This window comes from Grus americana, chromosome 1, assembly GCF_028858705.1.
Source record: "Grus americana isolate bGruAme1 chromosome 1, bGruAme1.mat, whole genome shotgun sequence".
In the NCBI taxonomy this organism is placed as follows: Eukaryota; Metazoa; Chordata; class Aves; order Gruiformes; family Gruidae; genus Grus; species Grus americana.
Window position 1 is genome coordinate 187214240 of NC_072852.1, and position 27154 is coordinate 187241393.

The following is a 27154-nucleotide window of genomic DNA, read 5'->3' on the forward strand; positions in this document are numbered from 1 at the left end:
GGGAAGAAACCACAGCTGTAGTACAAGAACATATTTTAACTAGTTGGCTTTTACTGAGAGAAAACTTGGGAAAATCACAGGTATTACTGTATTTGATAGCTGTTCTTAGTGCCTGGTTACTCAGACTCATCTACTCATAGTTTCTCATTACCACATACTGTTCTTCTGGCCCTTGGTATTGTAGAAACACATCAGCCAGAGGCTTGTGGTGTGTCCCCTGGAATGTCAGCGTGAAGCTTCCCTTCACCCTCTGGCTTTGACAATGTCATTTGAACGAACTAACCTGGCAGTGGTTTTCCTTTTCTTGTGGAATTCAGCTTCAATCTGACTTTTATGGGGCAGCGATGCGTGACCGTTGCTTCCTAGGCACCTGGAGCCTCCTAAAGAGGTTTGGCCCCTTGGATTGTATCTCTCATAACTGTCAAAGCAGCTGGCCAGGCATTCATGCTTCTTTTTGTACAACAGCGATGCCTGCAGCATAGCTTGTGCTGTGCCAGGTGTTTCTCAAGCAAAACCAATAGTCCTTTCTCAAACTCCGTGTGTTTGATGTTGACAAAGTGATGTGGGTAGGAAAAGGGGGGAAAAAGTTTGTGCTGCTGAAGCAACTCATGGTGACTGCAGGTAGATCCAGCCCTGTATCCGCAAATGCTGCTTTCTCTTACCCTCATGAGTTTTTATTCTCATCGAACCCTAAAACCAAGCCAAAACTGTGGAACAAATCAGATCTGTGATAAAAAGACCTCTGAATAGAGCAAAAAGAAACAATCAGTTGGCCCCTTTCAAGTGGTGGCCAGCCATGCCGCTAAGCCATAGGACTTAACCATCTACCACCAACTCGAGCCCTGACACCCAAGAGGCTCCTCATCTCCCCTCTCTCTCAGATGGTCCCTGGTCCCCATACCCAAGCTGCTGTTCCTCATCCTTTCTCCACCAGCACAGGTGTCTGATGAATGGGCTTTGGCTCTCAGCCAGTCACGCTTGGTATGACAAGCTCCCACAGTCCAGTTCATCAGCTGCAGGAAGGAAGGCATCTCCTCCTTCAAAGTACTGTTCATTCGGTGTACAACCCCACTGATCCTACGATGATCCGTCAAGAGCTTTCAGAAGAAGGGCTTGGTGTTACAGGAACTTGATGTACAGGAAGATAGGCAGTGTGAGCTTGAAAAAAGGAGCTTTATTTTCATCACAAAGTGACTGTTATCACCTTGATGAAGGAAAAGTTGATCTGAAATGCTGATGTAACTGCTTGCTGCGAGTCTTAATATCTTCATTTCAGTATTTCACATGGATAGGAGATGATGAAAGACAAGGAGTGATATCACTGAGAGAGGGGTTGCCAAAAGTATTGCAACACTGTCTGTATTTTGGACAGCAGGCTCCTGAGCTGAATCTTTTTAGACTGAAGGAAGAGTTCCTCTTCGCTTTCTGGCCGCTTAAGTAGGTGACTTGTGTCTGGGTCTTTCCACTGCAAAGAGAGCCCATGCAAGGTGAAGAGTGTTAATGCTGAACCCCCTGAAGGGTGGCTGAGCAGGAAAGCATTCTTTGTAACCCAGACTTTCATGCTTACCTGTGTACTGTGTCCAGGCTGCCCTTTCCCTCCATGCTTGTGGAGCACACTAACCCTATGGCTTCCCCCTTGGAGGTGATCCTCTTCCAGTGCACGTACAGGGGAACTAAGGAGCTGAACTCATGGCTCTAGCCTCCTTTGGTGGTAGCGCGCTGCCCAGAAGTTGTGGGACAAGGAAGATGACTGACTTCCGTACTTTAACGTAGCAATGAGTTCTGAGAAGTCTGAATTTTAGGGATGGAAGAGCAGGTGCTAGTGCTTTATGGTTTCACATACTGACCTTGGGTTGTTGCCACCTTTCTGAATAGGTTCCCCTAGATGTTTGTTTCCATTAGCAACACACCTGTGGCCATGTATAGACTATTGCTGAGGGCTGTCAACATTTGGTTTGTGCTAGCACCAGGGAAGACAAATCCTTCACCCTGAGGCCACAGCCCCCAACCAAGCGTGAGCTCCTGGTGATGTGTCACCTGTGTGTCAGAGCTGATTAGTTGTGTTTGCATCCAGTGGAGGACAGGGATGCCCACCAGTAGGCTGGGGCAGTCACACGGGCACTGAACAGGGCTGAGCCCTGGCTAGAACATCATTTCCACCTCCAGGGAAGGGTCGGAGATGGGAAACCTGAGTGACAAGAAATACCAAAGGATTTTGGCACTCCTCTCCCCAGATACTTGTTTCATGTTAAGTGAAATGCTGTTTAGATAAAATCAGGAGCTTTGTGTTTGTATTGACATTTAATATAAATGTTTTGAAAAGAAATAGTGTTTCAAAATGAATTTGTGAGACATGCTGTTCTTACCCTTCAGTGACAGCATTTCAATCTTATCTAAATGCTTTCCTGAAAGGGAATTTCATTAAGATTCACACAGGCAGGAAATTTGCTTTTGAATGAAGCAGTGATTTTTCCACCTGAAAATTTGTGACCAGTCCTGTGCAGCAGCCCCAAGCTTATCTCCTTCGGACGGTTTCCCTGATGCTGCTCTGCAAGCAGCTGGTAGGCAGGAGCTGGCCAGGACTTACCACAGCAAGTGCTCACCTTGAGCTGGGACCCCACGTTGAAACGGATGCTATCGCTGCTGCTGGTGAACAATAAATCAATTTGATCTTGAGCCAGGATTTTAATGGTGATGTAGTTGTTCAGTTTCATGGTGATGGACTGGAAAGGAGGGCTGTGAACGTGGTGGCTGAAGTCATGCCACTTCCAGCGCTTCTGGCAGGCCCCTGTCTGGTCCAAGCAGATCCCAGTGCAGGGGTCCAGGGTGGCCCTGGGGACAAACACGAAGCTGGATGAATCCAGAGCCAACAACTTCCCCACCCAAAATGCCATTTCTTGTCTGCAGTTGGACCAAACTTCTTTTTGCTGTCCACAAGTCACTGCTGGGAGCTGATGGATTGGGTCAGGGACTGGTTTTTGGTAATGGTCTTTGTCCTACAGTAAAAGCATGCCACAGAAATTGGCTGGCCCCTGGGAGAGCGAGTCATACAGAGCACAGGCTCTGTATGAGTCCCCCTTTTCCTATTCCATATCTACATCTTCTGGAAGTCCCTGGACATGGTAATTTCTTTTGCTCTGGCAACCCTTATGCTAAAACAGGTCCTCCATGTGGGTGAGGGAAATGTCCTTGCTAAATTACAAAGGAGAGAGAAACGCAATGTGGAGGGGAGAACAGCCCATATTTCCAGCATACAGACACGGATCGATACTCCCCATGCCGTGGCAGCCCGGATAGGTGGCTCTGGGTGCTGGAGCATCCCCCCAGCCTTAGCATTTGGGGAGTTTTATCATTAATGGTGTGTGTTAATGTTGAGTTTTTCCTGCTTAGGTGTGAAGAAGTTGATTCTCACTAGGCTGCGAGGGCAGCTCAGCATCCCCCATCATTACCTTGTGCTGCAGCTCAGTAAAAGCAGGAAAAATAAAAAAAAAAAAAAAAAGGAAAAAAAAAATCTAAGTTTGCAGCTGCAATGTGCTACAGCGCCAGCCGCAGACAAGCCTGATCCAGTCCATATGCGGGACAGACAGCCTACCCACAGGCTGTTGGTTTTCTGTTTTCCTCTCATCAAAGCTATTCTATTCTTTTTATAAATATTGGCGTGGTCACTTAGAATTGCTCTTAATTTACAGCTGCTGGGAGAAGCTGGGAGGGTTGTAGCAGCCTGCCCCAGCTCGGTGGCAAGCCAGCAGCCGGCATGTGGCTAATGCTGATGGGGAGCACGTGGTCCAGTGGGGCCAGGAGAGCCCCACGGTGGGGTCAGTGATGGTTTAGTGCTGCCAGGGATGCTTCGGTGCTGGGCTGTAAAATCCTGGCCGCTGCGTGATGGATGAAAGACCAGCGTGTCTGCAGGCGAATGGTAGGACTGCAGGAGTCTGATGGAAGCATTATTGCAAAAGCTATTTAAAATGATTTGTAATAGCGCGTTAGACATTTAAGATGTCCATTAATTAGTCTCAACGCAGGGAGGACTTGTAAAATTGAGATGGGATTTACTGATTCCCCCAGTTCCTAGCTTCCTGAAGGGAAACTTTGGAGACTGGAAGTGGGGTGTCAAAAATTAGTGTTTGATGGCTCGAAGTTTTTACTGAAAGCCATCAGTTACCTCATATTACAGCTTAGACTGCAAGAAATTGGTCACCTAAGTCATTCTTCAGTGAGGTACACTCACTGGTTATGAGAAACAAACCAAAAGCAATGTTGACCTCAAGCTAACCGACTCCAGCTATTGAGGTTTGCCCACACGTACAGATAATAAGCTCACATTCTTCCAGCGTGGCCACCTGGGGCTCCACAAGAAGCTGCTAAGATGTGCCTTCGTCCCCGCACTATAATGGGGCCAAGCCACCTCCATGGCTGTGTGGCCAACCTTGGCCAAATTCAATCCTCATGCCGGTGTCTCTGGACAGATGTCACTGGTAATTGAGTTGGTGCACAACGTGAGAAGCCACCGCTCTGGTGGGCTGCAGCGCAGCCCTCCCTCTTTTTCATGCACTTTCACATAGAAAAAAATAAAACTGGAACAAAAAAATGAAGATATTTTCAGCATGCCTTAAAGCCCTGGGGTGCCACCAGGGCAGGTTGGGGCTGAGCTGAGACCCAGTGTCACCTCTGGCTTGCACTTACCAGAGTTGGCCATCAGGGTGGATGCAGACCCCGTGGCCATGGGTCCTGAAGGCAGCCCTGATTCCTGGGTACCTGCTGTCCTCCAGGACGCAATAGGTGAACAAGGCTTCCTTGGAAAACATGATGAGAATGGCCACGTGTCCCGACGGGTAGCTGAGAAGTAGTTAAGGAAAGATGAGCCCATAGAAAGCCCACAGAAAGCATGCTTTGCAAGAAAACCATCGTGGGACAGTGTCTGGGGGAAGTGACCCAAGCCTCCCCCACCCTTCAGACAGCCAACCCCAAAGCAACCAGCTCTGTAGACCTTGTTTCCTTGTAAGTTTGGCACAAGTTGCGTAGCAGCCCAGGAGGCAGGTTACATCAAGGGAGGAGGGTCGCGGTGACCCACCCCGAGGCAGGACATTCCTACGGCTGCCCCCCAGCCCAAGTGCCATTGCTGCTGGATACTAAACCTGGCCACTTCCATCTGGGAACAAGAGAGAAAATGTCCGTCCATCAGGATAACTTCGTCTTACAGGCTCAGAACGGCAGTGCTGCAGGAGCAGAACCGAGGAGGTGAGAGGCAGGCAGGAGCTTGGGGGGAGCACTGCGGGGCTGCCTGCCCAGACAGGGGGACAGGGATGCTCTGCCTCCCTCTCCCCACACTGGTACCAATCCCAGAGCGCCAGCAAGCCACACCGCCACGCTCTGCACTTTCCACCTAGCTTTGGTTGGGGTTTTTTTTTTGTTTATTTGCTTACTTTTTAATTAAATCCTTTTAAATAACTGAGAAAAACTCATCCTGGATTCTGTGTTTTTGCATGTTACATACAAAGCTCAGCTCTTCTTATTTTATTAGCTGCTCTCTGATGATATAATTTGCCAAGAGGCTTCTTTCCATCAGACACACAAGTCATTTATCCTGCAACGTACTGACAAGTGAAATAGAAACATTTCTTTGCTAAGGGCTTAGCTCCCAGCATTACAAGGGAGCTGGGTTTAGTGCTTTCTAATAGGAATAAGGAGCATTACCGCCGGCTTCTCTGGGAAGGACAGAGAGCAGCTTGGAGAGGGGGGAAGCGGGAAGACCTTGCTATTCCCATTTAACATCATCGTTAAAAGCAGCAGCTAATTCTCACGTGAAGAAAGGGGCTGCGCTTGGGTTTTGGCTGTCACGGGGACCAGAGGGACTCGTCCGCAGCAGCTTGCGGGTGGAGGCATTTCGTACATGCGAAGTGGCTGGCTCTAGCCATAACCGCGGCACTAATTTATAACCTGAAGATGCACATTTTGGCTCTGCAGAATCTCTAAGAATTACTTCTGGTTGTAAGAGATGGAGGGGAACAAAAAAAGCAACAAACAGACGATTTTGTTCCTGCTTTCATTTTTCAGGCTTTTTATGAGGCTAAAAAGACAGACAGTCCTAGGCAGGAGGATTTGCTACCCCTATATTTCAGGAGGGGAGAGCAGTATAATGTGCTTCTATGCTGAAAATAAAAAAGACAACAAAATCACTGATTGTGTGATAAATCACAGGTAATTTTCTTGCACTCCTGCGGAAACTGCAATGCTGTCTGGTTTGGGGGGAGGAAAGGCAGGGGAGAAAAGACAAGAGCCGTGCTGCGGGGGGCTGAGCTGGCAGGGGGTCCCATCCCGTCCCTTGCTGATGGGACAGGCCCCCAGTCTCCTCTTGCCCTCCCAGGGTGACTGGGCTGGGACAGCAGACCCTGGGGATCTGCTGCTCCTGGCAGCTGGGGTGGAGGGGAAAACCTGGGACACCACATTCCTTGCTGGACACAGCGGTGACATCTCTACAGATGAATTCAAGGCTTCCTGGACCCTGTAAAGCTTTTGCCTGTGCTGTCAAATTTCTGGACTAGGGCTTGGTCTGGGACTGGGAGCACCCCCCCAAGTGATTCCTGGCTGAGGAGCCTGGATCTGACCCTGTTAGGCATTCTGCATAAGGCAGCCTGATTTGGAGGGTAAGAGGGATGAACGGTATGGAAGTAAGTAGACTAGGGTCTAAGGCTTCAATTGGTGTGGACATCACTTACTGGTGGTGTTCAGCCTTCAAGCTGTATAGGATGCTCCATAAGTGAAACCCTTTATACTTGGGCACCACCCCAGTAAAACCACAGGGACACCACTTGGTTTTCCATCTCAGCCATCAACACCTGATTAAGTCCATCTTCAAACAGCCACAAGTTGGCATGTCCCATCAACTTTGTACACCCACTGATAATAATTTTAACGTTTTACTGAATCAGGATCTTCTCCATATCTCATAGGAAATATCTAAATATATTTGACTGGAACCACAGGACTCTTATGGGGCACGAGCAGACCCAACACTTTACAGGTCTCTACAGTCCCTACCTTAAAAGCAACAAGAAGAGATCTAACAGACTACACCCACCTTTAAGTGCACTGCAACAAACTCACTGTCTGGCTCCAGCAGGTCTTCTAGAGGTGCTGATGTCAGTCGGTGCTTTTTGAAAGGGGTAGTTTTCAGTCCGACAGCGTATTCATTATTTTTTGAGAGTCTGAAAAAGATTCTAGTCCCTGAAAAAATTTGAGAAGGTTGTTGTTGTTGAGGAGAAGGTGATGCAGCTCTGTTTCTCCAAGCCTCATGTCATGGATTATTTGGAAAGGAGGACGGATGAAGGGAGGAACTGAGGAGTTTTTGTGTGTTTTGCCTTGTTGGAGGAGAAATAAGTGGAAAGGGAAAAATCTAACCTAACTAGGATGGGGTGGGCTCTGTGACGCTGCAGGATGACTTTCCTAAGAGATGTAAGGGATCTCCTTTACTTAAACAATGAAACATCCAGCCTGTGAGCAAGTGATAACTACCTATAGCAAAGGATGGATTAGACATGAACTAGCAAGTCTCTTCCTTACCATCTCCTACTCCTCTCAACCAGAGGATGTATGGCCTGGAGATGACAGGCCTTGTAGGCAGGGAAATATGCAGACCTGTGTTTTGAGAAACTACATAGGTTCCTGGCCACTCATAATTAGGAGTATGGCATCTTTTACTACACAAAGAGCTGCAGTCTCTGCTTCTTCTCTAGGCGCGCTGAAGCTACCGCGTGCTTCTGGCTCCAGGTCAAGCCCAGCAATCACAGCAACTCACTAGCAAAGCTACTTACGGGCAACAAATCTCAGATACTGCTGAAATATTTCCCTGTAGTTCTCAAAGCCTCCTTCATCCAACCTAAGATCAAAAAATAGGGAAGGTAAAAATAAGATCAAATTGTTGGCTAATGACACTACCCAGATAATCTAAGGGGAAAAAAGTATCATGGGATGTTATACCAGGATTCACCTAAAGCAACGCAAACGTCCGCATATGAGATTGTCACCACAGACGGCTTTTATAGCCAGAGAAGAGATATGGGAGATCCATCTCATTGCAGGCCTGATGAATGGTGCAGTAGAAATGCCCGTTTCCCTGCTCTTTGGTCAAGGGGAGCTGCAGGTGACAGGGGAGGGCTTGGGTATGGGCTTGCAGAGGTGAGGTGAGTCCCAGCCCTCGGGACACCCCGCTCACACAGCTCATCACACGTGTGGCTGGGTGCCACACCACACTCCCCCCCCCCAACTCCACCTGCATGTCATACCCCTGACTGTCACTCTGGTCTCTCAGGGCAAAACTCAGCTTGTGGCTGGTGGGACCAAGTGCTTCATGCCATGTATGCTGCTGGCCCCTGCAGAGTCAGAAGGCAGACTCTACCCAAAAGTCTCAAACCAGGTCCTACCTGGAGACCTGAGTGGCACTCAAACCTTGTACTGCCCCTCTGTACCTGAGAGAAACTTCATCATGGGCTGTTGCTCTCATGAAGATATGATGGCACTTACAAGGCAGACCCCAAAGGACCAAAGCAGTGGGAGAAAAAGGGAAACAGCAATAAAGCATGGATAACTCAAGTGATGCAGTCCCATCTCTGCACACCTTGGCGAGGCCAGTGTGCCCCAGCCATGACCACCTGCAGTGTGTCCTGGGAAAGGTTTGTCCCCAGGGGAGCAAAACAGGAGTTAGACCCTTCTGCTGCTGATCAGCCTGGGAGGAGGTTGGGAAGTCACATCCATGTCCACTCAGGCTACTGGCTGTGGAGGGAAGGTGTGCCGGGGCTGTGCAATGGGATAGAGGCCCCAAATGGGGTCAGATGCCTTCAGGGTCTCTTGGGAGAGAACAGTTACCTGGGGTTTGACTTGGGAAAAACCTTTTGCCATCTGGGAAAGCATATGGCCTCATCCTCCTTTCTAGAGAGCTTCCTAATCTGCAAATGTGAAACCTTTGATGCCAAAATTGTTGAGATGGCGCAGCTGATGGCTGCTGAACCCTCAGCTCTAGCTGCTCCTCATCAAGCCACCCAGCGGCTTTCTAAGGGTGCTACAGCGAAGATGAGCTGCATGAGGACCCACAGGCAAATATTGCCTCAGCAGCACTGAACCATCCTGGTCCAACATCTAATAGCCCCATTCAGTACTGTTGCCTGCTCAGCATGTCTTGCCCAGGGCAGGTAATGGATCTTTCCTACCAGTGGTACCATCGTAGGACTGACATGAGGATGCCTCACTGCTTTTTGGTGCACATGGGCAGCAGTGCCACAACACCACAAGCAGGTTCCCATCAGAGAAACTCCCTGGGACCAGAGTGAAGGGACCTGGTGATGGGACTTCCCTCCTCCCACCAGGGTCGTGGGCAACTCTCCCTTGGTCCCTTACTGCTTCAGCAGTTTCTCCTTGATGCTGCTCCTCAGCTCAGCTTGGGAAGGGTCGGAATGAGAAATGATGACCAGCTTTTCCTCTGCTTTATCTTTGCTCATCAGCTCTTGGATGACAGCAACAAACACTTCCTTATATCTCCTGCAGCAAAATAGCTGTGGGGTACAGCACCCGTCAGGAGCAGTGAGGCTGGCATAGGGCACCTGGGCAGACCAGGGACCTCCTCACCCTCCAGCTCCTCTACTCATGTCCCTCTCCCCTTCCTCTCTGCCGCTGCCATGGGGCGGTCTCTCTCCCTTTTACCAGGAAGAAACTTACGTTACAGGCATGCTCACGCAGTACGGGCAGACTCATATTTTCTTGGTGTTGTTCCTTCAGATCCACCACTGTTGGGACTGGCTTTTCAGGAGCGCTGCAGAAGGTGCACTTTTCAGACTTTTCCATCCAAGTGGTCTCCTCAGAGGACAAAGGAAATTCAGCATCAGCTTCATGAATGTTGTGGTTTAACCCGGCTGGCAGCTAAAACAACCACACAGCTGTCTGCTTAGTCTCCCCCACTCAGTTTTTCAAGGAAAAAAAGGTAAAACTCATGGGTTGAGAAAAGACAGTTTAATAGGACAGAAAATAACAACAACAACAATAATAATGAAAAAACAGTAAGTCATGCACAGCACAATTGCTCACCACTCGAAGCTGATACTCAGCTAGTTCCTGAGCCGTGCTGTTTCCTGGCCAACCCCCAAGTCATATACTGACCATGACGTCATATAGTAGGGAATATCCCTTTGGCCAGTTTGGGTCAGCTGCCCTGGCTGTGTCCCCTCCCAGCTTCTTGTGCACCCCCAGCTTCCTCGTTGGCAGGGCAGTACAAGCAGCTGAAAAGTCCTTGACTGTTCAGCAACAACTACAAACATCAGTGGGTTATCAACATTATTCTCACCCTCAATCTAAACCACAACATTATGCCAGCTGCTAGGAAGAAAATTAACTCTATCCCAGCCAAATTTGGGACAACTCATTTTTCAAAAAAATAAATTTGGCTTAAGTCTAGGCTGTTCCCATAAAGGCAACCAAACCCACTGCATTCACTGTAACACCAGAACTCCTTTTCAGTATGTATATATATATATAATATCAGGAAACTCAGGTTGTGTTTAATTATCTGTATTCCCAAATAAATGCAGTTAGCATGTTTACGCTTCCTTTATAAGAGCTCAGTGGAAAATTACAGTTGCTTTTCATGTGAAAATATGAACTTGTTAATTTGGCCACCTTTTAACATCCTGTGAAGCACTGAAAAAGTGAAAAAAAAGAGCAAAAAAGGCTTTAAGCTTTCTTAAAAGGCTTAAAAATTTAAAACTTTTAAAACAAGTTTTAAAAAGCAGCTCCTGCCTCTTCTTTAAAAACAAAACTCTGAGAAACTACATTAGAAAACAAGACACAGTCAATTTTTAAGGCAATCTTGATATGGAGAAACTTCAAGGGAAATGAGAATGTTTGCATTTTGGAAAGGAAAAAAACCTGCGCACAAAATACATTTGTGACCGAAACATTCATGATTAGCTCTCTTCCTTCCTGATAATTGCTCAAAAGTGGCTGAAATCTGGTTTAGCTTTAAAAGACTTTTTCCTCTCTTTAGTGCTTATAGTAGCCATCCCATGACCGTCAGCAGTCATGTCACCTAAAGCCACCCCATCTTGCCCCAGGTTGCTTTCTAGGTGGGTTTTCTTCTTCCACCAGCCACCTGCGGTCCAGGGGCTGGGTGGGCTGGCCAACAGCACAAACCCTGGTGCCACCAGGACCAATAAATGGCACCCGTACCTTTTTGCAGCATACTCTGGTTTTATTTGCTTGCAGCGCGGGTTCGTGCTGACCCAGCTACGTAGGCTGCTGCCACTGCTGCTTATGCAAAAGTTGTGCTCTGTCAAAATCCCGCATCTGCCTTTCTGGTGGTGAGAACAGATGGAAATAGAGACTTCTGCCTCCATGTCTAAGGTGGCCGAGCGCCTTCCCCACTCAGACGAGGAGGGGGTTGAAGGCTGCAATATCAGGGGGTCTGCCACTGTCTGCTCTCGAATTCCTGTTTTGCTTTGTGGATCTGTGAAACCAGTGGGATTTTTTCAAGCACATGCACAATTTCTTTGCCAGGAGACACAGATCTTCCCACAGCTCAAGAGACACTTTGTGCCCGAGTCACTGATGCCTGCTCTTTTCTTGTGTCAACAAATGGGTCCTGGTTTTTTGACAGTCCAGCTTAAGTCTCTTAAAGGGGAGAGCCTCTGGCCTTTGGAGCAATTTTTGCTCCATTATCAGAGAAGAGACACAATCTTCCTTTCTCCCCTCGCAGCTGCAGGAGTGTCAAACTGCCTCTGCAGAGCAGTTTCCTGGGAGCTGTGAGCCTTTTCTGGAAGGCATATCGCCAGCAAGCTGGTAAATCTGTACTGCCTGGCTCTAAGCGAAGCAAGAAGAAATTACCGGGGTCAGGAAGGAGAAGAAAACACTGTGTGACCCTGTGGCTCTGAGGTGCACCACTGGACAGGGATGAGGAACCCTCCACTGAAGCTGTTCACCTTCTCACCTGTTTTTTCCCTATTTGGATTAATTTTGTGCTCACAATTGGTGCTGGGGTGTTGCTCAGCCTACAAATTGCAGGGGCAACTCTCCAGCCTCTTCCCCCAAACGACGACGACCCAGCAGAAAGAAGTGCCCCTTGTTGTTGCCCCCCAGCACTGCTCCGCCGCTGGGCACTGCTGCAAGGTGCAGTGAAAAAAACACCACTGAAAAAGTGCTTGTCACTGGTAATTTCTGGTTTCTCTTGCTCACTGACTGGCTGGGTCTCACCTCGCCTGGGCAGAGGGCAGCTGCCGTCCCATCATCCTCATGCTCTCCTCCCATGGACAGTGGCTCCTCATCTGACTCTGGCCTTGGACTCGCTTGGGCAGGCTCGACAGGCTGCTGCACGGCTTTTTTGCAAGGAAGAGTTGCCAGTTAGCTCCTATTTATTCAAAGTGACATCTCACAACTTTGCTTGCAGAGGTTTTCTCAGAGAAAGGCTTTGCCATCCATTGCTTTCCCTCCATCTCCTCTCCTGGGACCCCAGGACTTCTGCATGCCTCTTTGTGCCGGGGCCCAGCTTCAGCAGGAGAAATGGCCACCACAGGACCTCCTGCTGGTCCTGTCCGGTCTGTTGGAGGGGGCAGACACACATCCCAGCAAGCGGCATTACCCCCACCATCTACTTGTGCAAGGGGAGAGGGAGATGCGTTGGTTAGGCACAGTGTCATCCATCCCCAGAAGCACCGACTGATCTCCAGTGACATCCCAAGAGCTTGGGAAACTACATTTCTTCCCTCTCCTTGGGACCTGGCACTTCAAATTTGAGAGAAAGCTGCTAAATTAGCCTAAGCATGGTCCCATGCTTTTGAAATATTCATAAATAATCTCAAAATAGCAGTAAGCAGGGAGAGGAGAAGTTTGCAGATGATATTCAGGGTGTTTGAGGCAAAGGGCTGACTGTGAAGAGTTGCAGAAAGACCCTCCTGGCACTGAATAAAAGGGTAATAAAATCACAGATGAAATCCGATGTAGATAAATGTAAAGTGATGCGCATGGGAAAAGACAATCCTGGCTTTACATACAAAATAATGGGCTCTGAGCTGGCTATTTCCACTTGGGAGAGAAATCTTCAGGTTATAATAGATAGCTCTATGCAAATGTCAGGTCAACACTCAGTAACAATCAAAAAACAAACAGAAAGCTAGGAATTATTAGGAAAGGAGGAGAGAGCAAAACAGAGGAAATCATTATGCTGCTGTATAAATCTGCGGGCCCCCATCTCTTGAATACTATTGTGCCGTCCTGATTCGCCAATTTCAAATATGATACAGAAGAAATAGAAAAGTTACAGAGGAAGGCAATTGAAGATGATCAAAGGCATAAAAGGGCCTCCATTCAGGGAATGACTGAATAGATTAAGACTTTTTATCTTGGAAGAAAAAATGACTGAAGAAGAAATATGACCAAGTTTTGTGATGGGAAGAGTGGCGTGACTGGGGAACAGCTGTTCACATTATTCAGTGCTCTTCAAAGGAAGAGAGCGATCATCAAAGAAAGCTATCAAGTGACAAGTTCAAAATAAACAAAAGAGATCTTTTAGCTGCGGCACTCCTTGCCATAGTGTACAGTGGATGTTTAAAGTTTGCGTTGGTTCAATAGGGTGTAAATTAATCGATGGAAGAGGAAGCCATCAAGGGATATTAAATGCAGAGACGGTGTCTACAGTTCAGGAGGTTCCTGAGTCACAGACTACTAGGGGAATGGTGAGTATTCTGGGAAGTATAAACAAATGTTTGCTCTGTTTTTGTATTGCTTCCTGAGCATCTGCTGGTTCTCGTCCAGGGCAGGCTGCTGGGCCAGGTGTATTTTGGGAGCTGACCCTTTGCAGTCATCCCTATGTCCTGCATTTCACACCAGGCTGTGTCTCCCACTAGGGCAAAGCACCTTAAATGTAGCCCGAGGTGTCTGGTGTTGCTGCCCGTCACCATTTCCAACACAGCCCCCTGCATCACAGAGACACAGCTGCTTGGTGGCTTTCCAGCCTGAACACACAGCAGTGATTTTCAGCCTAAAAACTCTTCCACCAAGACCCGCAAGCAGGTGCATCCCCTTTTCCTTTAGGTCCCAAAGTGAAAGCCTCTGTAGGCCAGCCACTTCAGAGCACAGACCCCTTCTCGTGGGATACCCCTACTGTGGAAGACAAAGCCGTGACCTCTGTGGCTGTCGGTGGGAGCCCTGAAGCAGACCTTAGAGACCGAGGGAAAGCACTAAGCCACCTGAGTGCTGGCTATACCTGACAGCACACTGACATAAAGCAAAAGGCACACGCTGCAGAAACCTGGCTCGCACCATCTCCTCCCATCACCAGGTTTGGGACCTGAGGAAGCCTGTTCAGTCCACCTTCTCCTGCATGGACAAGTCGTCTCTGCTGGTCCACAGCTGGAGGCCAAGTCATTCTGAAACACAGCTGATAACCAAGGGATGCACCTTGTGCTTCATGCAGATCTCTAATGTGCATCTCACCGTGCGGTGGAAATGTAACCTGGTGGGGGCTGTGTCTCAGAACAAGGATGTTTTATGGCAGCCTGGCCTGGATCATCTTGGGTTTTATCATTCCAAGGTATCATTGAAAGAGAATGCATGGTTATGAATGATGGGAGAGCAAAAAAAAAAAAAAAAAAAGAAAATGTGCAGCAGTGGCTCAAATGGTTGGTCCAAATCTGAGTGATTCACTCAAGTTTTCCCCCAGTAAATTAAAAACAAACTCTTGGACGTTCCACTGACACAATAATTAAATGCCTCTTCTGGCTGAAAACTCACCACCTTAATGACAAGGACATTTGTGTCCCTGTGCACTTTTCCAAGGTTGCCTTAAAAGCCGTGCCTTGGCTGTTTACCAGCTGACGGACACAAACTAGGAGCCTCGCTTTGCACCTCCTTTCCAGCTGGAAATGAGAATGAGGAATAGTGGCTATTACAAGGTAATCACACCCTGGGGGAAAATTCCTGAGCTCAAGTATCTCTGTTCCCCAGATCAGGGTAATCTCCTTGTGCTTGGCTAGCCACTGGCAAAGCTTGTCAAGCCAGGCTGGCTTGTCACTCCCAGCGTTTGCGAGCCTGCCCTATTTCTGGAGGCTGCTGCATCGCCCAAGCAGCCTCACGTTGACATTCCATGCTCAGTAATGTGGAAGTGAGGCTTATTTTCTGAAAACCTACCTTTTTTACCTATAAAGCTTAATTTAAAGTAAATGTCAGGCCAAATTCTATCCTTATTGATACCTGTGCTGTTTTGCAGCAGGTCTGAAGGAGTAATGATATACGCTGAACTGCAAGGGGGCAAGAGCAGGAAACCCCAGCTCTTGGTTGCAACCTGGGCAAACCAGTTGGCTTCCTCTTCCTCTCCTGTTGCTTCTGCCCCTTTCACCCACTCTTTCTCGTTCTCCTCCTTGGGGCTCCCCACCCATCATCAGTTGGGGGTCCTGCCACCCCCGGGTGCCCCTTGGCACTGCAGCCAAGCCGATGAGCTGGGGCAAACCCCAGCCCGGGGAACCACACGTTGGCTGGCCCCGTCCCACCGGCGCTGGAGGGACTTTTTAGCCGCACGCCTTGTGCATGGGCTGTTGGTGCAGCATCGCTGGCGCAGGCTCCTCACTCCTGCGATGGCCTTATTTTAATATATTTGCGCTGAATAATACATATTTCTTGTGAAGAAAGGCAAGTATTTCTGTGCAGGGGGAACTTGGCAGCTCTGAATACTGAGCAGCCATTTCCTCAAAGCAGTAGGATTCAACCTGGTAATCAACCCTATTAGCATTAAAAGGAACTGTCTAAATGTCAAGCCAGGTTCAATAAATAAGCACTAACACATTTAGAAATGGCTTAGAAAGGGGAATTAAAAGTTTTGCTGCTAATTATGTTTCTTATTTTAGATTTTCTGTCAATTCTAGCTCTTCCATTCAAATTAGACAATCATTTGCTGCCAAGATGAAGGAAATGAGATGGCTTGAAAGCTGAGGGTTGGCAAAGCTGTTCATACATAATAGAGAGCTAACGGGGACCTCAACTCCTCCCGCAAGCCCCTGGAAGCATGGTAGGAATGGGGTCAGCAGACCTTTCAGTCACATACCTTCTAGCCTCCTGTTACAGTGTGTCCCAAATCCTCTGATCCCCCTTGATCCCACCGGCATCGGAAAACGCCAGGGGACAAAGGAGAGGAGGGCAGGCTCCTCAGACCAGCTGAAGGCATGTGGCCCGGGAGGTGGGCAAGCAGAAGCAGGGAACATAACTTGCTGGAGGCACACTTCATAAGCAGCTTCAGAAATCAGGGCTGGTTTTAACAACCAACCCTACTCCTCCTCCGGACCCGGCTACCTCCAACACTGCCCGAATAGAAGTGGCTCACCCACGTCTGGTGCTTTGATGCAGTAATGACATATAACTGGTACTGATGGCAAAGGCTAATCCACTCTGCCCCGTAATGTCCCCAGTCAATCATGTAATATTCTGTTATTGGAAAAACTCATTTTTGTTCCTCCGATGGTAATCAGTGTATGCCCTGAAGCACAAGGCTTGATAGCCTGTGTAATTTGCAACCTAGCTAAGTGTAACTGCAGATGTTAATCCTATTTATACAAATGCCTGACAAGCAAAAATAGGGATGGAGGGACGAGCTGCAGGGTGGGCGAAGGCATAGAGCTGGGTTTCCAGGAATTCTCCTCCTGCAGATTTCAAGCTGCTGTACCCCAGAGGTGAGAGACCGAGAGGTTTGGAGTGGGCAAAGAGAGGCAGCACAGGCAGGACTCTGCAGTTGTGCCCCTCCTTTTGCCTGGTATCTGTTCTGGAAAATACTGGAGCAGACCTCACCTCAGAGCATGTCCCTGCTCCAGGCAACCACTCTCTACCTAACAAATGTGTGTCAAAGCTTGTTGTGAAAACTAAAAAAAAAAAAAAAAGAAAAGAAAAGCAAGAATCTCTTCTTTCTGCCCTTTCCCCTTTTCTCCCCAGAATGAGCACTTTTTATCCCAAACAAGAAAGGAAGTGCTTTACAGTCCCAGGTCTTTCTTTCACAGCCTCATTCCTCTGAGGACTGCAGATACCCAGACAGATGAAGAAACAAGGAGTTACCTAATCTGCACTACTTTGTCACCAAACTTTCAATGGACAACCAGGAGCATTGCCTTGCTGAGCCTATGTCCCCTGCCCTCTGGAAGCAGCTGCTCTTTGCTTTGCAGTTTTCATTTTGCAATTTTGCTAAATTTCTTCTCCTCTGAGTTTTACTTCTGATTTATATCCACCTACCATTTCAATGTCTCACTCTTGGTTTTTCCACCGTCTCCCCCACTCTGCCTCTCTCCTAATCCCTATTCTTGTTTTCCTCTCCTCCCTGGGGTCTGTCCTCCTTAGTTTTTCATTCATATCCTCACAGCTATTGATATTTTTTCCTTCTCTAATCTCATATTTCTTGCCCTCTCTCTCAGATTCCCAGTTTTCCTTCTTTCATCCCCTTTCCCAACTGTTTTTTCTCCAAACCATACATTTTTCTTGCCTCCTGTGGTCTCTGATACCCTATCTCCCACCCAGCTGAGATGTGGCAGAATCGAAACCCATTGAAATTGAAGGGGAAGACCATGGGAGGAAGAGGGCTGTGACCCTTCAGTTTAAGGCTGGTACTCCCAGGCATCCACTTGGCCCTTTCCTAGAGGTTAATTCTAGTATTCAGACAAAAATGCTCCCATTCGTATGTCCCTCTTCATTTTTGTTATGGCCCTGGATGACTAGGCAGGTTGACTTGTCCTCCATGGCCACCAAACAGTGCTAATCTCTGATCCACAGCGGCAAAAGGAGGACTTCAAATGCTTTGGTCATTATTATGAACAAAATGGGTTTTAGTTTAGCCTGGGATTTTCAAAGGATGGCAGATGGACACCTAGAAAGCTCAGATTCATCTCACAGTGGCTGTGATTATTCCAAATATCACACCATACCTTTATCACACAGTCCTGCTTGGTTATTCTCCTCTCCATCCTCCGCTGCTGCCTCTTCCTCGGCTTCAACTGGCCCCTCTTTCTCTCTGGCCTCGGGATACACCTTGGTGTCCCTGGAGAGGACCTCCACGGCTGAAGAAGAGCAGAATTGCACCCAGCATGAGGACACAGCACTGAAACTGCTTCTGCACCATTGCAGCCTCCGAGAAGTGCCAGACGGGGTGGGGACCGTGTGTCCATGCCTGGGTGGAGGGGGGTGGTGGGCCAGCTAGGCATGACCTGCCTCTGCAAATACCTTACCTCAGCATTTTGAGGAGGGTGTCCTGTGGGTCAGGAGACCTGTGTGAGCTGAACCAGGGCCCAAGGTCATCCCCACAAGTGAAGTAACTGAATTAGGAGCCTAATATTGTCAACAGCAAGGCACCTCGCACAGCAAGCGATTTGGAGGAGTAGGCACCTAGCTCAAGGGGGAAGAGATGGGAACACAGCTCTCTAGTTACCCATTCCTAAAAGGGCAAGAAAAGACATTTCCACACCTCACCAGGGTGCAATGGGACCTAAACACATTAAATAACATATTCTGGGTGAGCTGCGCCCTGAAGTGATGCTCAGTTTCTCTACTTGGCTGCTCAGTACTGAAAATACCCTTCTAATCACGTGGTGCAGGACTAAACTGTGGGAGGAAGGGTTATGTATTCAGAGAGGCACCAAGTTTGCTCCCATCACAGGTGGGTACTCAAAACACACTTGCACTGGTGATGGGTACCTGTGCCTGGATCGCTCACTCCCCCTGTTTTCACCAAGGAGAGGGAGGAAGGGAGGTCACTGCTTTGTAACTGCAGAAACGCCCCAATTTCTAGAAATTGACACCTTCAGGTGAAATCTTGCCAGACAAGTCTCTCAGGCATCGCTTAAGAGAAAGATTTAATGCCAGCAAGCCTGGGCTTTGCAAGAGCTGTGACCTGCCAATGACAATGGTTCCATCAGGACAGGAAGGACCCAGTGTCATAGGGACCAGCCGCCCAGCAGCGTTTCCAGCCACAGATTTTCCTGGCTTTGCTCCCCTCCCAACAGATCCACAACACCCAGCACCTGCACCCCGATGTGTGACTGCTGGCACCATCCCCTGTCCCGCAGAATTGATGACATTGCAGCATTTCCCTGTTCTTATTCCAGGTTTAGCTAACCTAAACCAAACACCAAAAATCCCCCAAACCCAAACCAAGGAAAGCTCAGCTCCACGATCATTTAATTAAGAATGATACCTCTGGAAAACATAGTTATAGACTACACTGAATTTGTTGCGTTTTGTTTTCCTGCTGTCCATCTCTAGGGATGTCTCCCACTTGGGCAAGAAACATCAGATGCACTAAGAGCACACACTTGTGGGTGCACGCAGTGCTTTACCTCACCAGCACGTCCTCTCTGCCTGGCTACACTGAGTCTTGCTTGCTTTTTAGAGCAAAGCTGTGACAGCTTGGCCCTGTTGCACATTTTCATTGCTACAGGAGCCCGCTTGCTGTGGTTCCAGCTGCAGGGTCTAAGGGCAGCAGCGAGGATGGGTTGGCAGGGGATGGTAATATCTTTAATTTTATCCATTAATATAGATGGAAAAGAACAGACGAGCATTTGGGCACATTTGCTGCTTTCTTTCAGACCTGAGAAAGAGTTGGTACAGCCAAGAACACATTTTCCACCCCAACTGTATACTACAATTGGTCTAATAAAAATGTATTTCATTTGCCTACAAAAATCACTCTTCTGGGCACTTTACAGCCGTAAAGCATGCTGTTTTCTATTCCTGGCTTCCTTTAAAAGGCTGCTTATATTAGTGAATGCACCAGACACATGGTACAGCCAAGTGAGAACTGCTGTAGGCATCTTCACGTTATAGTTTTCTAGGCTTGATCCTCCATGCACTTAAATTGATTTTACACTCATGGTACTCCTGGGACATACAGGCAGCTGCTTCAGGTTTTCGCCAGTTTAAGTAAGATTAGGATTGGGCCCAAGAGCTTGTGTGCCTTGCAACAGCCTATGTGTTGCAGGCGCTTTTACCTCGGTGAGCTCATATCTGTGTTTCCAGAGGGCAAAGAGCAGGGCTGGGATCCACAACTGGGGTGTGTGCAAAACTGATGGTTAACTGTGGGAATGGGCAAGCAAACTCAGATGAAAACAGGCAAAACTGTTTTAGGATCTGGTTGTCGCGTACAAATAGCATTTGGTCCTTGTGGCATCCCTGAGACCCTGTGCAGAGGACAGTTTGGTCAGAAAAGGTGTATTAAAACCAGAACCTTAATGCTGCTCACCTTTGCCTTCTGTGGGCTTAGGGCTGCTCCCACCACCCACAGGCTCTGAGCTCTTCTCCTCTCCTATTACTGAAACAACCTAAACATCATGTTTTAGTTATAAAGTGAGTTTAGTGGATGGAAGGGTGGGAGGGGAAGGGGGATTAAATTTACTGCTTCAGTGACTACAGATCTGAAATAAATCTCCGATTCAATGATAGATCAATAACACCAAGATTGGGTTTAAATTATTAATAAACTATGAGAAACGAGGATAATTATTCTATGAGTCACAGCTCTCTAATGCACTGCACATTTTTTCCCCGAGACATCTGCATTGAAGCACGACCTGCCTATCTTTTGGCAGAAAGCTGTAGCCAAGAAGTTAATGCTTTTTGTTTTGCTAGCTAAGCATTTCATAAACCCTCGTGGGCTGAGACAGCCTAGTGACAACATTGTGCTTCTCTCACAGAGAAACCCTTAGGCCAGGATCCCCTAAATCATTTAGGTGTCTAATGCGCCCCTAGAAATCAATGTGGTTGATTTGAATCACATTTGTGAATGGTTCAAAAGGACCTCAGATGTCCTTCCAAACCTGGATGGCTGGAGATGGAGGAGTTGCGTTAGCCTAAAGGGAGATGCTTGCCTTGAAAAGTGACCTTGCAGAGGCCTGTCTTGAGGGTGGCAACAAGGAGGGACAACCTCAGGACTGCAGGAGGCAGGGAGGAGAGGAACAGCTTTTGCACATTGCTAGTAGACTGCAATGACACCATCGAAACACTTTACTCCCCCTTTTTGGCCAAAAAGAGAGGGATCCATCAGCCTGAGGAGACCTATTAAAATCAAGCAGCTGAAAACTAGAATATTCCTCCATTCTGGGTCGCGGCCATCTCCGTTGATTGAGATAACCCATGCTGACACAGTGTGGGCTGGAGATGCTGAGCACCTCTGGGCATCCTCCCACCTCAGCAGGTGTCATCCCTCAGCTCCAGCATCATAGCTTAGGGTGGTGGTGGAGAGCAAGTCCGACTTCAAGGGGCAGCTTACTGCAAAATCAGCTCATCCCTGCTCTCTGACAGAGTGGGCTGGAGTTGTATGGGCTCAGAGTGCTCTTGATGGTGCTCCTCAGCTGCTGGGCTATCAGGCGAGGTGCTCAGCGTTGTCCTGGCTTACCAGGAGGGTATGTTACTTAACAGGAGAGGAACAGAACTCAGGCTATTGGTAACGAGAGGCTTCTATCCTTGTCAAAGTGCTTCAACTGAATCAAAAACTCTGCTGAACAAAGCCTACCTTGTGACTATTTTTTTAGTAAACTGATGCCAAAAAGCCACTTTTAAAAAGAAACCTACAATTCTGAGTACTTGGGATGTTGGACAGGACTGCTTTAAATGAACTTACCATCCTCTCTGGCAGCCAGGGACTCATCTGAATAGCTCCACTCTGTCTGGGTCATCTCATCCTCCATGCTGCAGCAGGAGGCAGGATAGTCGTCTACACGCTGTCTGCAAAGAGGTGACACCAGGTGGGATGCTCGTAGGCTGTTCATGGCCAGCAGGGAAGAGGGATGTGGGGTTTAGGAGCAGACAAGCTTTCCCAGCAGGGAGAGGCACACTCACAACGCTAAGGGCAGCAGAGCGGAGAGGGGTGACTGCCAGCACCCCAAAATGGGTGAGGAGTATTGGTAGCAGCTGTGCACAGAGTCCTCTACGGACTTACTTCTTTCCTTGCCTCTGGTTCACTGGATGAAACAAGGTTGTATCAGTCCTAAAATCTCTCTCCTGCTTATCTCAGCTTACACAGTTCTGCAAATGGCATTATATGATCCCTGCTTCGCCGGGCACCCCACGTGAGCTGGGGCACCCCTCCTTTACCACAGCAGGTCCAGCAGCAACTGAAGCTTTCCATAACCCCTCTCAGTCTCCCACCTGAAGTTATCTGTCAGGGTATGAAATCATTCTGAGCCTACAACACGGAGCTATCAAGGTGTCCAGCCACTTCTACCTGTGTAATGCAGGGAGAATTTTGTGATTGTCCCAGTGATATACTAATTTAAAAATGCCTGTGGCCTTGGCAAATAAAAAAAAATGAAAACAAAAAGATGCTGAACAAACTGTGGTCAGGACCTGACTTGATCTGATTCAAGGGAAGGAGTGAAAGGCTTTTGATTTTTTCTTTGTTTATTTATCTGCATTAGTAATTCAACAAGGCCTTTACAGATCACTGCTTTTTTATTAGTTACCTACAAATTGTAAAGGATTCTGGGCACAGAACACACAAATTAATGCATCTGTGGATGAAAACTTTTGAGGAATAGTGGGAGCAGTGATGCTCTGGTGCCTCCATCGCATCTTTGCTCTCCCAGCTCTGCTGAGGTAGCGAAACATCACCATCTCCGCCTTACACATGAGAAGCAGAGCCCAGTAAAGGGTCATGTGCAGGTTAACGGGGACAGGTATTGAACCCAAACGTCACAGGAACCCCTGTTCCTGGGACCAGGTGGTTGGTGGGCGACTCGGGCTGCTCCACTGGTCAAGTTGGTGTTTGCTTGGGGATGTGGCATGTGCTCAGACCGAGCAACCTGCCTGCTCATGAGGGGGTCTGGCTGCAGCCCCAGCGATGCGTGGGCAGCTGGCTGCATCCACCCCAAATCACGGCCGGTCCCTTAGGGACAGCTCAGGCCAGCCCTGCGAGGAGCTGCTGGGCCCCCTCCAGCTCCCGCTGCAGCAGCAGCTCCGCACCTCGTGGGAAGGCACAAACCTCTCGGATGGGTTGGAAATCTCGCTCTTCTTGCATTTGTGTAGTCACTTTCTGTTAGCCTGGAGACCATGAGACTGATTTCCCTTGATATTGTGACAGAGGTTTTACCTCAGACCATAACATTTTCATAATTTGGGGAAGAAATAGAGCCTGCTCTTTCACGCTGCAAGTTATGAATTTATAACCCTATAAAGAAAAAAAACCACCTTGCTACATGTTCATGTAGTGATACAACAGCCTTCCCTTAAGCAGCTGCTTATCCCCGTTTCCCTTGGTGCCAAGCACATGCGGTAACTTCTTTAAGGAAAAAAGCCAAAACATCCTTCAGATATTCATATAAGGAATGTTATCAATGAACTGAGTGCCATTTAAAGTACACTGCAGAAGAATTTGGTCTTTATTTTGTCTCTTGAACAAGTGTCTCTATTCAATTTCTCTTCTCTCCCCTTCTCTCTGTCTGCAAGGAAGATTAGATATGTCTAACGTTTATATAGGGCAGCCGAAAAGAGTGAGCTACGTCCCCGGCCGATGTAAATCCACGTTGCTGCAGCAGCATCAGTGGTATGAAGGGTGGTTTTATGCTGATTTACTGTGGCTGGGAAATCAGACCTCCCTTTCCTCCCCAGCTGGAAGAGCAGCCTGCAAAATAAAAATCACACATCGCAGCCGCTTCAAGAGATGCTGCATTGGATTTATCTGTCTAACAACAACAAAAATTAAATGAAAACACCTCTGCAGAGGCTGGCAGCATCCCTTTTAATACAGCAAATGTTGAGGGGCCCAAAGACAATCACTCGGACGGACATAACTTCCAGTTTATTAATAGCAGGGGCACAGCGGCAGCTGCCAGGCTGTGGATGTCTCAGACATCCCAGTAAATCTCCAGTTGTTAGGTGTTGCTGCTGCTCGCCCGTGTGTGGCATAAATACAGCCTAACATGACTGAATTATATAGAAAAATGTTACCAATTACTCTCCTTACTTGGATTCCTTTGGCTTAGAGCCAGTGAGCCGAGTTGACGGGGAATCTGTCGCTGGTGCTGGAAGGGAGAGAAAAAGCTTTCTTTAGAAAAAAAAACCCCTCTTTTTGTGTAGAACAGCAGGGTTTTTTCCTTGCCTTGAGATTTCTTGCCATTTCATTATTTTGTATTTCAGATAAAACCTTCCCACCTTAACGAGGAACATTTTTCCCCATCGGTTTTAATGGTATAATAAATTGCGGGAGAGCAAAGAAAAAGTTCCCAAAAATGAGCCGTAAAAAAAAGTTGCTGGAGACGGAGGGCAGGTTTTGCAGAGGAAGAGACAAGAGTTGCAAGCTAATTTACTTTGCCTTTCCATTCAGGTTTCACCTGTAAGCAGCTCGGGTCTCCTTATTGTACCAACTCTTTGGGAGGGCATATTCCCACACATGTTTCACCGTCCCTGCTCGTGCCATTGCGGCTGCACAGGGGCAATGGGGCGAAGGAGACCTGGGCTGCACATCTGGGAGAAGGTCATGATGCTACAAGAATAGGGAGGGAACTGGGAATTTTGTCCCAGACACCTTGTACAGGTAGATTAAGTGCTCTGGGGTGGTTTGCTGTCAGAGCAGCACCTTTCTCCTCCAGGTTTGCATTAATTCAGTGGCCACAGGCTGCACATTTTCCTTTGTGTGCACCTGGGGTCTGGTGTACCCCCCATGTACCAGGTTAATTGTACATCTCTGCTCAGCTCAAATGTTCTATCAGATGAACCAGTGCTTACGCAACCCTGCTCAGTGCCAGCATCCCAAGTGGTGTTATTTCCAAAAAATCAGAGAGAACAGAGGGACAGATTTAGGGCATGCATATGCAGAAGGTGATGGGAGAGAGGAGAGGCACCTGTGGGCATGCAGAGGTCTAGGGAAAGAGCATGGACATGGAGGCATTTGGGGAGGGCAATAGGGTGCCAGAGGAGATGGTGAAAAAAAGAAAATGTAGGAGAATAAGAGACATGGAAAAAAAGAGAGGTATGACTGTGACAGGGAGCCAGAAAAAGCACCGAAATGAAGGTTACTGCTCAGATTACATAACCCACTCTTATGAAAGACAAAAAACAATGAAAGGAGATTGAAAAAGGCCAAAAAATCACTGTACTGTACAAATTCTTGAAGAGATATTAACTGTTCACTCTAGGTCCCTAATGAGGCATTCTCATATTTGATTTTCCTTGGTAAATTTACTTGTGTCTAAATACTAGCCTTCTACTGAAACAGGCTCAAAGAAACTTCATATTTCATCTGAATTTTAAATTGTGATGTGGAAATCCAACAAGCAATTGCCTGGGAGAGCACTGAGCGAGGTTTCTACATGCATTTGCTTCCAGTCACTTGTGGCTGTTTCAGATCCTCAGCCTCTTGCTGGGGCAGATTTGTCCTCAAGGATGCAGCGCACGTGTCTGTCTGCTAAGAATACTTGATTTCCACATGGAAAGCTCTTCAAAAATAAACCTTACGTGTGCAAACAGTCAATTTTTCTCATTCTTGGGAGCCGGCAAATTTGCATTAAGAAAAATGCAAAAGTGAGCACAAAACACTTCTGTTGGCCAACCCCCAAGGAGGATCAATCCATGAATTCTCTAGGAAATAGGTAACCCTTTACTTCAAGGATTAGCCTGGCTCTTTCATGCCGGCTGTGCACTCCTGGCTGTGCCAAGGCAGGCTGTGCTAGGGGCTGTCCTATAGCAGGTGGAATGCATGCTCATAGTGTGTTCAAAGAATATGGAAGAAGTCCAACCTTTCCTCTAAAAACCTGATTTATACTTAGGATAAGGCCAAGTTGTCCCACTTGGACCCCAGTTCGGGATCCAGTCTCTCTTGCAGGAAGCCAGACTGTCCCTATGTAGGGAACCAGTTGCTGTTCCCCACAGCTGCGGTGTGGTCCCCTTTTGGGGCTTTTGATGGGGCCACTTGTCCCTTCCTCACCCACTCGCAGGGGACAGCTGGGACCCTGTCCTGCATGCAGCCACAAGGCACATCCTGGCTTGCAAGCAGAGGAGATGGGCTGTGTCACCACAGGCAGCCAGAACTGAAATGGTACAAGTTCTTGTCATCCTTAAAATGTTGTTTGTTCCCCCACCCCGTAATTTAGAGGGTTTTCCTTTCTGTGGATTAACTACATTTTTGTCCCTGCTATCTGCCTCTGAACATTGGCTGGATTACTTAATGAGTTGTAAAATATAATTAAAAGTAGAGTGTGTGTGTGTATATATATATATAAAAAAAGATAAACATAGCTTGAAATATCTAATAAGAGAGATAATTGTCTAATATTAATTTGCTGACATTTACATGCAACAGAGCATCTCTGCTCCAGACAAAACTGAATCACAGTGTTTGGATTCTGAACACCTTGGAAAGTCAGAAATGCTGCCTAAAGTGGATAGGTGGGTTTTCTGTTTACACTCTGTCCTGGCTTCACTCTGCTTCTGTTTAAATTACAGGTAAAATCCAATTTTTTCCAGCTGGGGCACTTAGACTAACACCTTGCATTTGTGATGAGCTCTCTGACAAACTCCATGGTTGGAATTCAGGTCTGGGTGCTGGTGCTCCTTACCGTGCTCTCACAGCTCAATACTTTTGCCCAAAACATGGTAGAAACCAGCCATGTGATCCACACAACCACAGCCCTCGCTGGCAAGCAGGGAAGGGCAGGCACATGTTGCTCCTCAAAATCCATCACCATTTTAGGTGCCCATGTGCAGCACTCATATTTGCCATATGCAAACAGAAACGTAGAAAAGATGAAGGACAGGTATCTTATTCTATCTCCTTCCCTCTAACAGATAGCTGAAAAATACCTCTTAATAGCTTATCTTTCCTTGACATTTTTTCAGAGGTCTTCCAGCAAACTTCTTTGCTATTTTCACTTCTGTTTGCGGGAAAGGACGAGGAGGGTCCCTCAGACTCTGCCTCCCAGACAACCTCTGTGCTGGTTTTCCTGGTCGTCTTGTTGTTGAAGAGAGCAAGATTAGTCTGCTTAATATAATCTTGTATTCTCTGCTTATTGAAGGCTTCTTCAGAAGTCGTGTACTCCTTTTCCAGCCTTTTCACATTTTCCATTGTGAGAGCAGAGCTGGAATCTGATGACCCAGTCCCAGGAGGAAATATTTTTGGTTGGGACCAGTTACTGCCAGACCCTGATGGCTTGCGTCCATTAAACAT

General features: G+C 47.7%; 1 protein-coding gene across 1 annotated transcript; it reads right to left on the minus strand.

Moving 5' to 3' along the window:
* Positions 1 to 1318: 1318 nt before the first annotated feature.
* ERICH6B (glutamate rich 6B) lies at positions 1319 to 27154 on the minus strand. The gene is given in 14 exon segments (XM_054813132.1): positions 1319 to 1465; positions 2604 to 2832; positions 4684 to 4836; positions 5131 to 5216; positions 7079 to 7224; positions 7812 to 7876; positions 9391 to 9545; positions 9733 to 9846; positions 12232 to 12353; positions 17931 to 18062; positions 20240 to 20302; positions 21599 to 21720; positions 23957 to 24014; positions 26791 to 27154. Coding segments are annotated over 14 exon segments (1956 nt in total).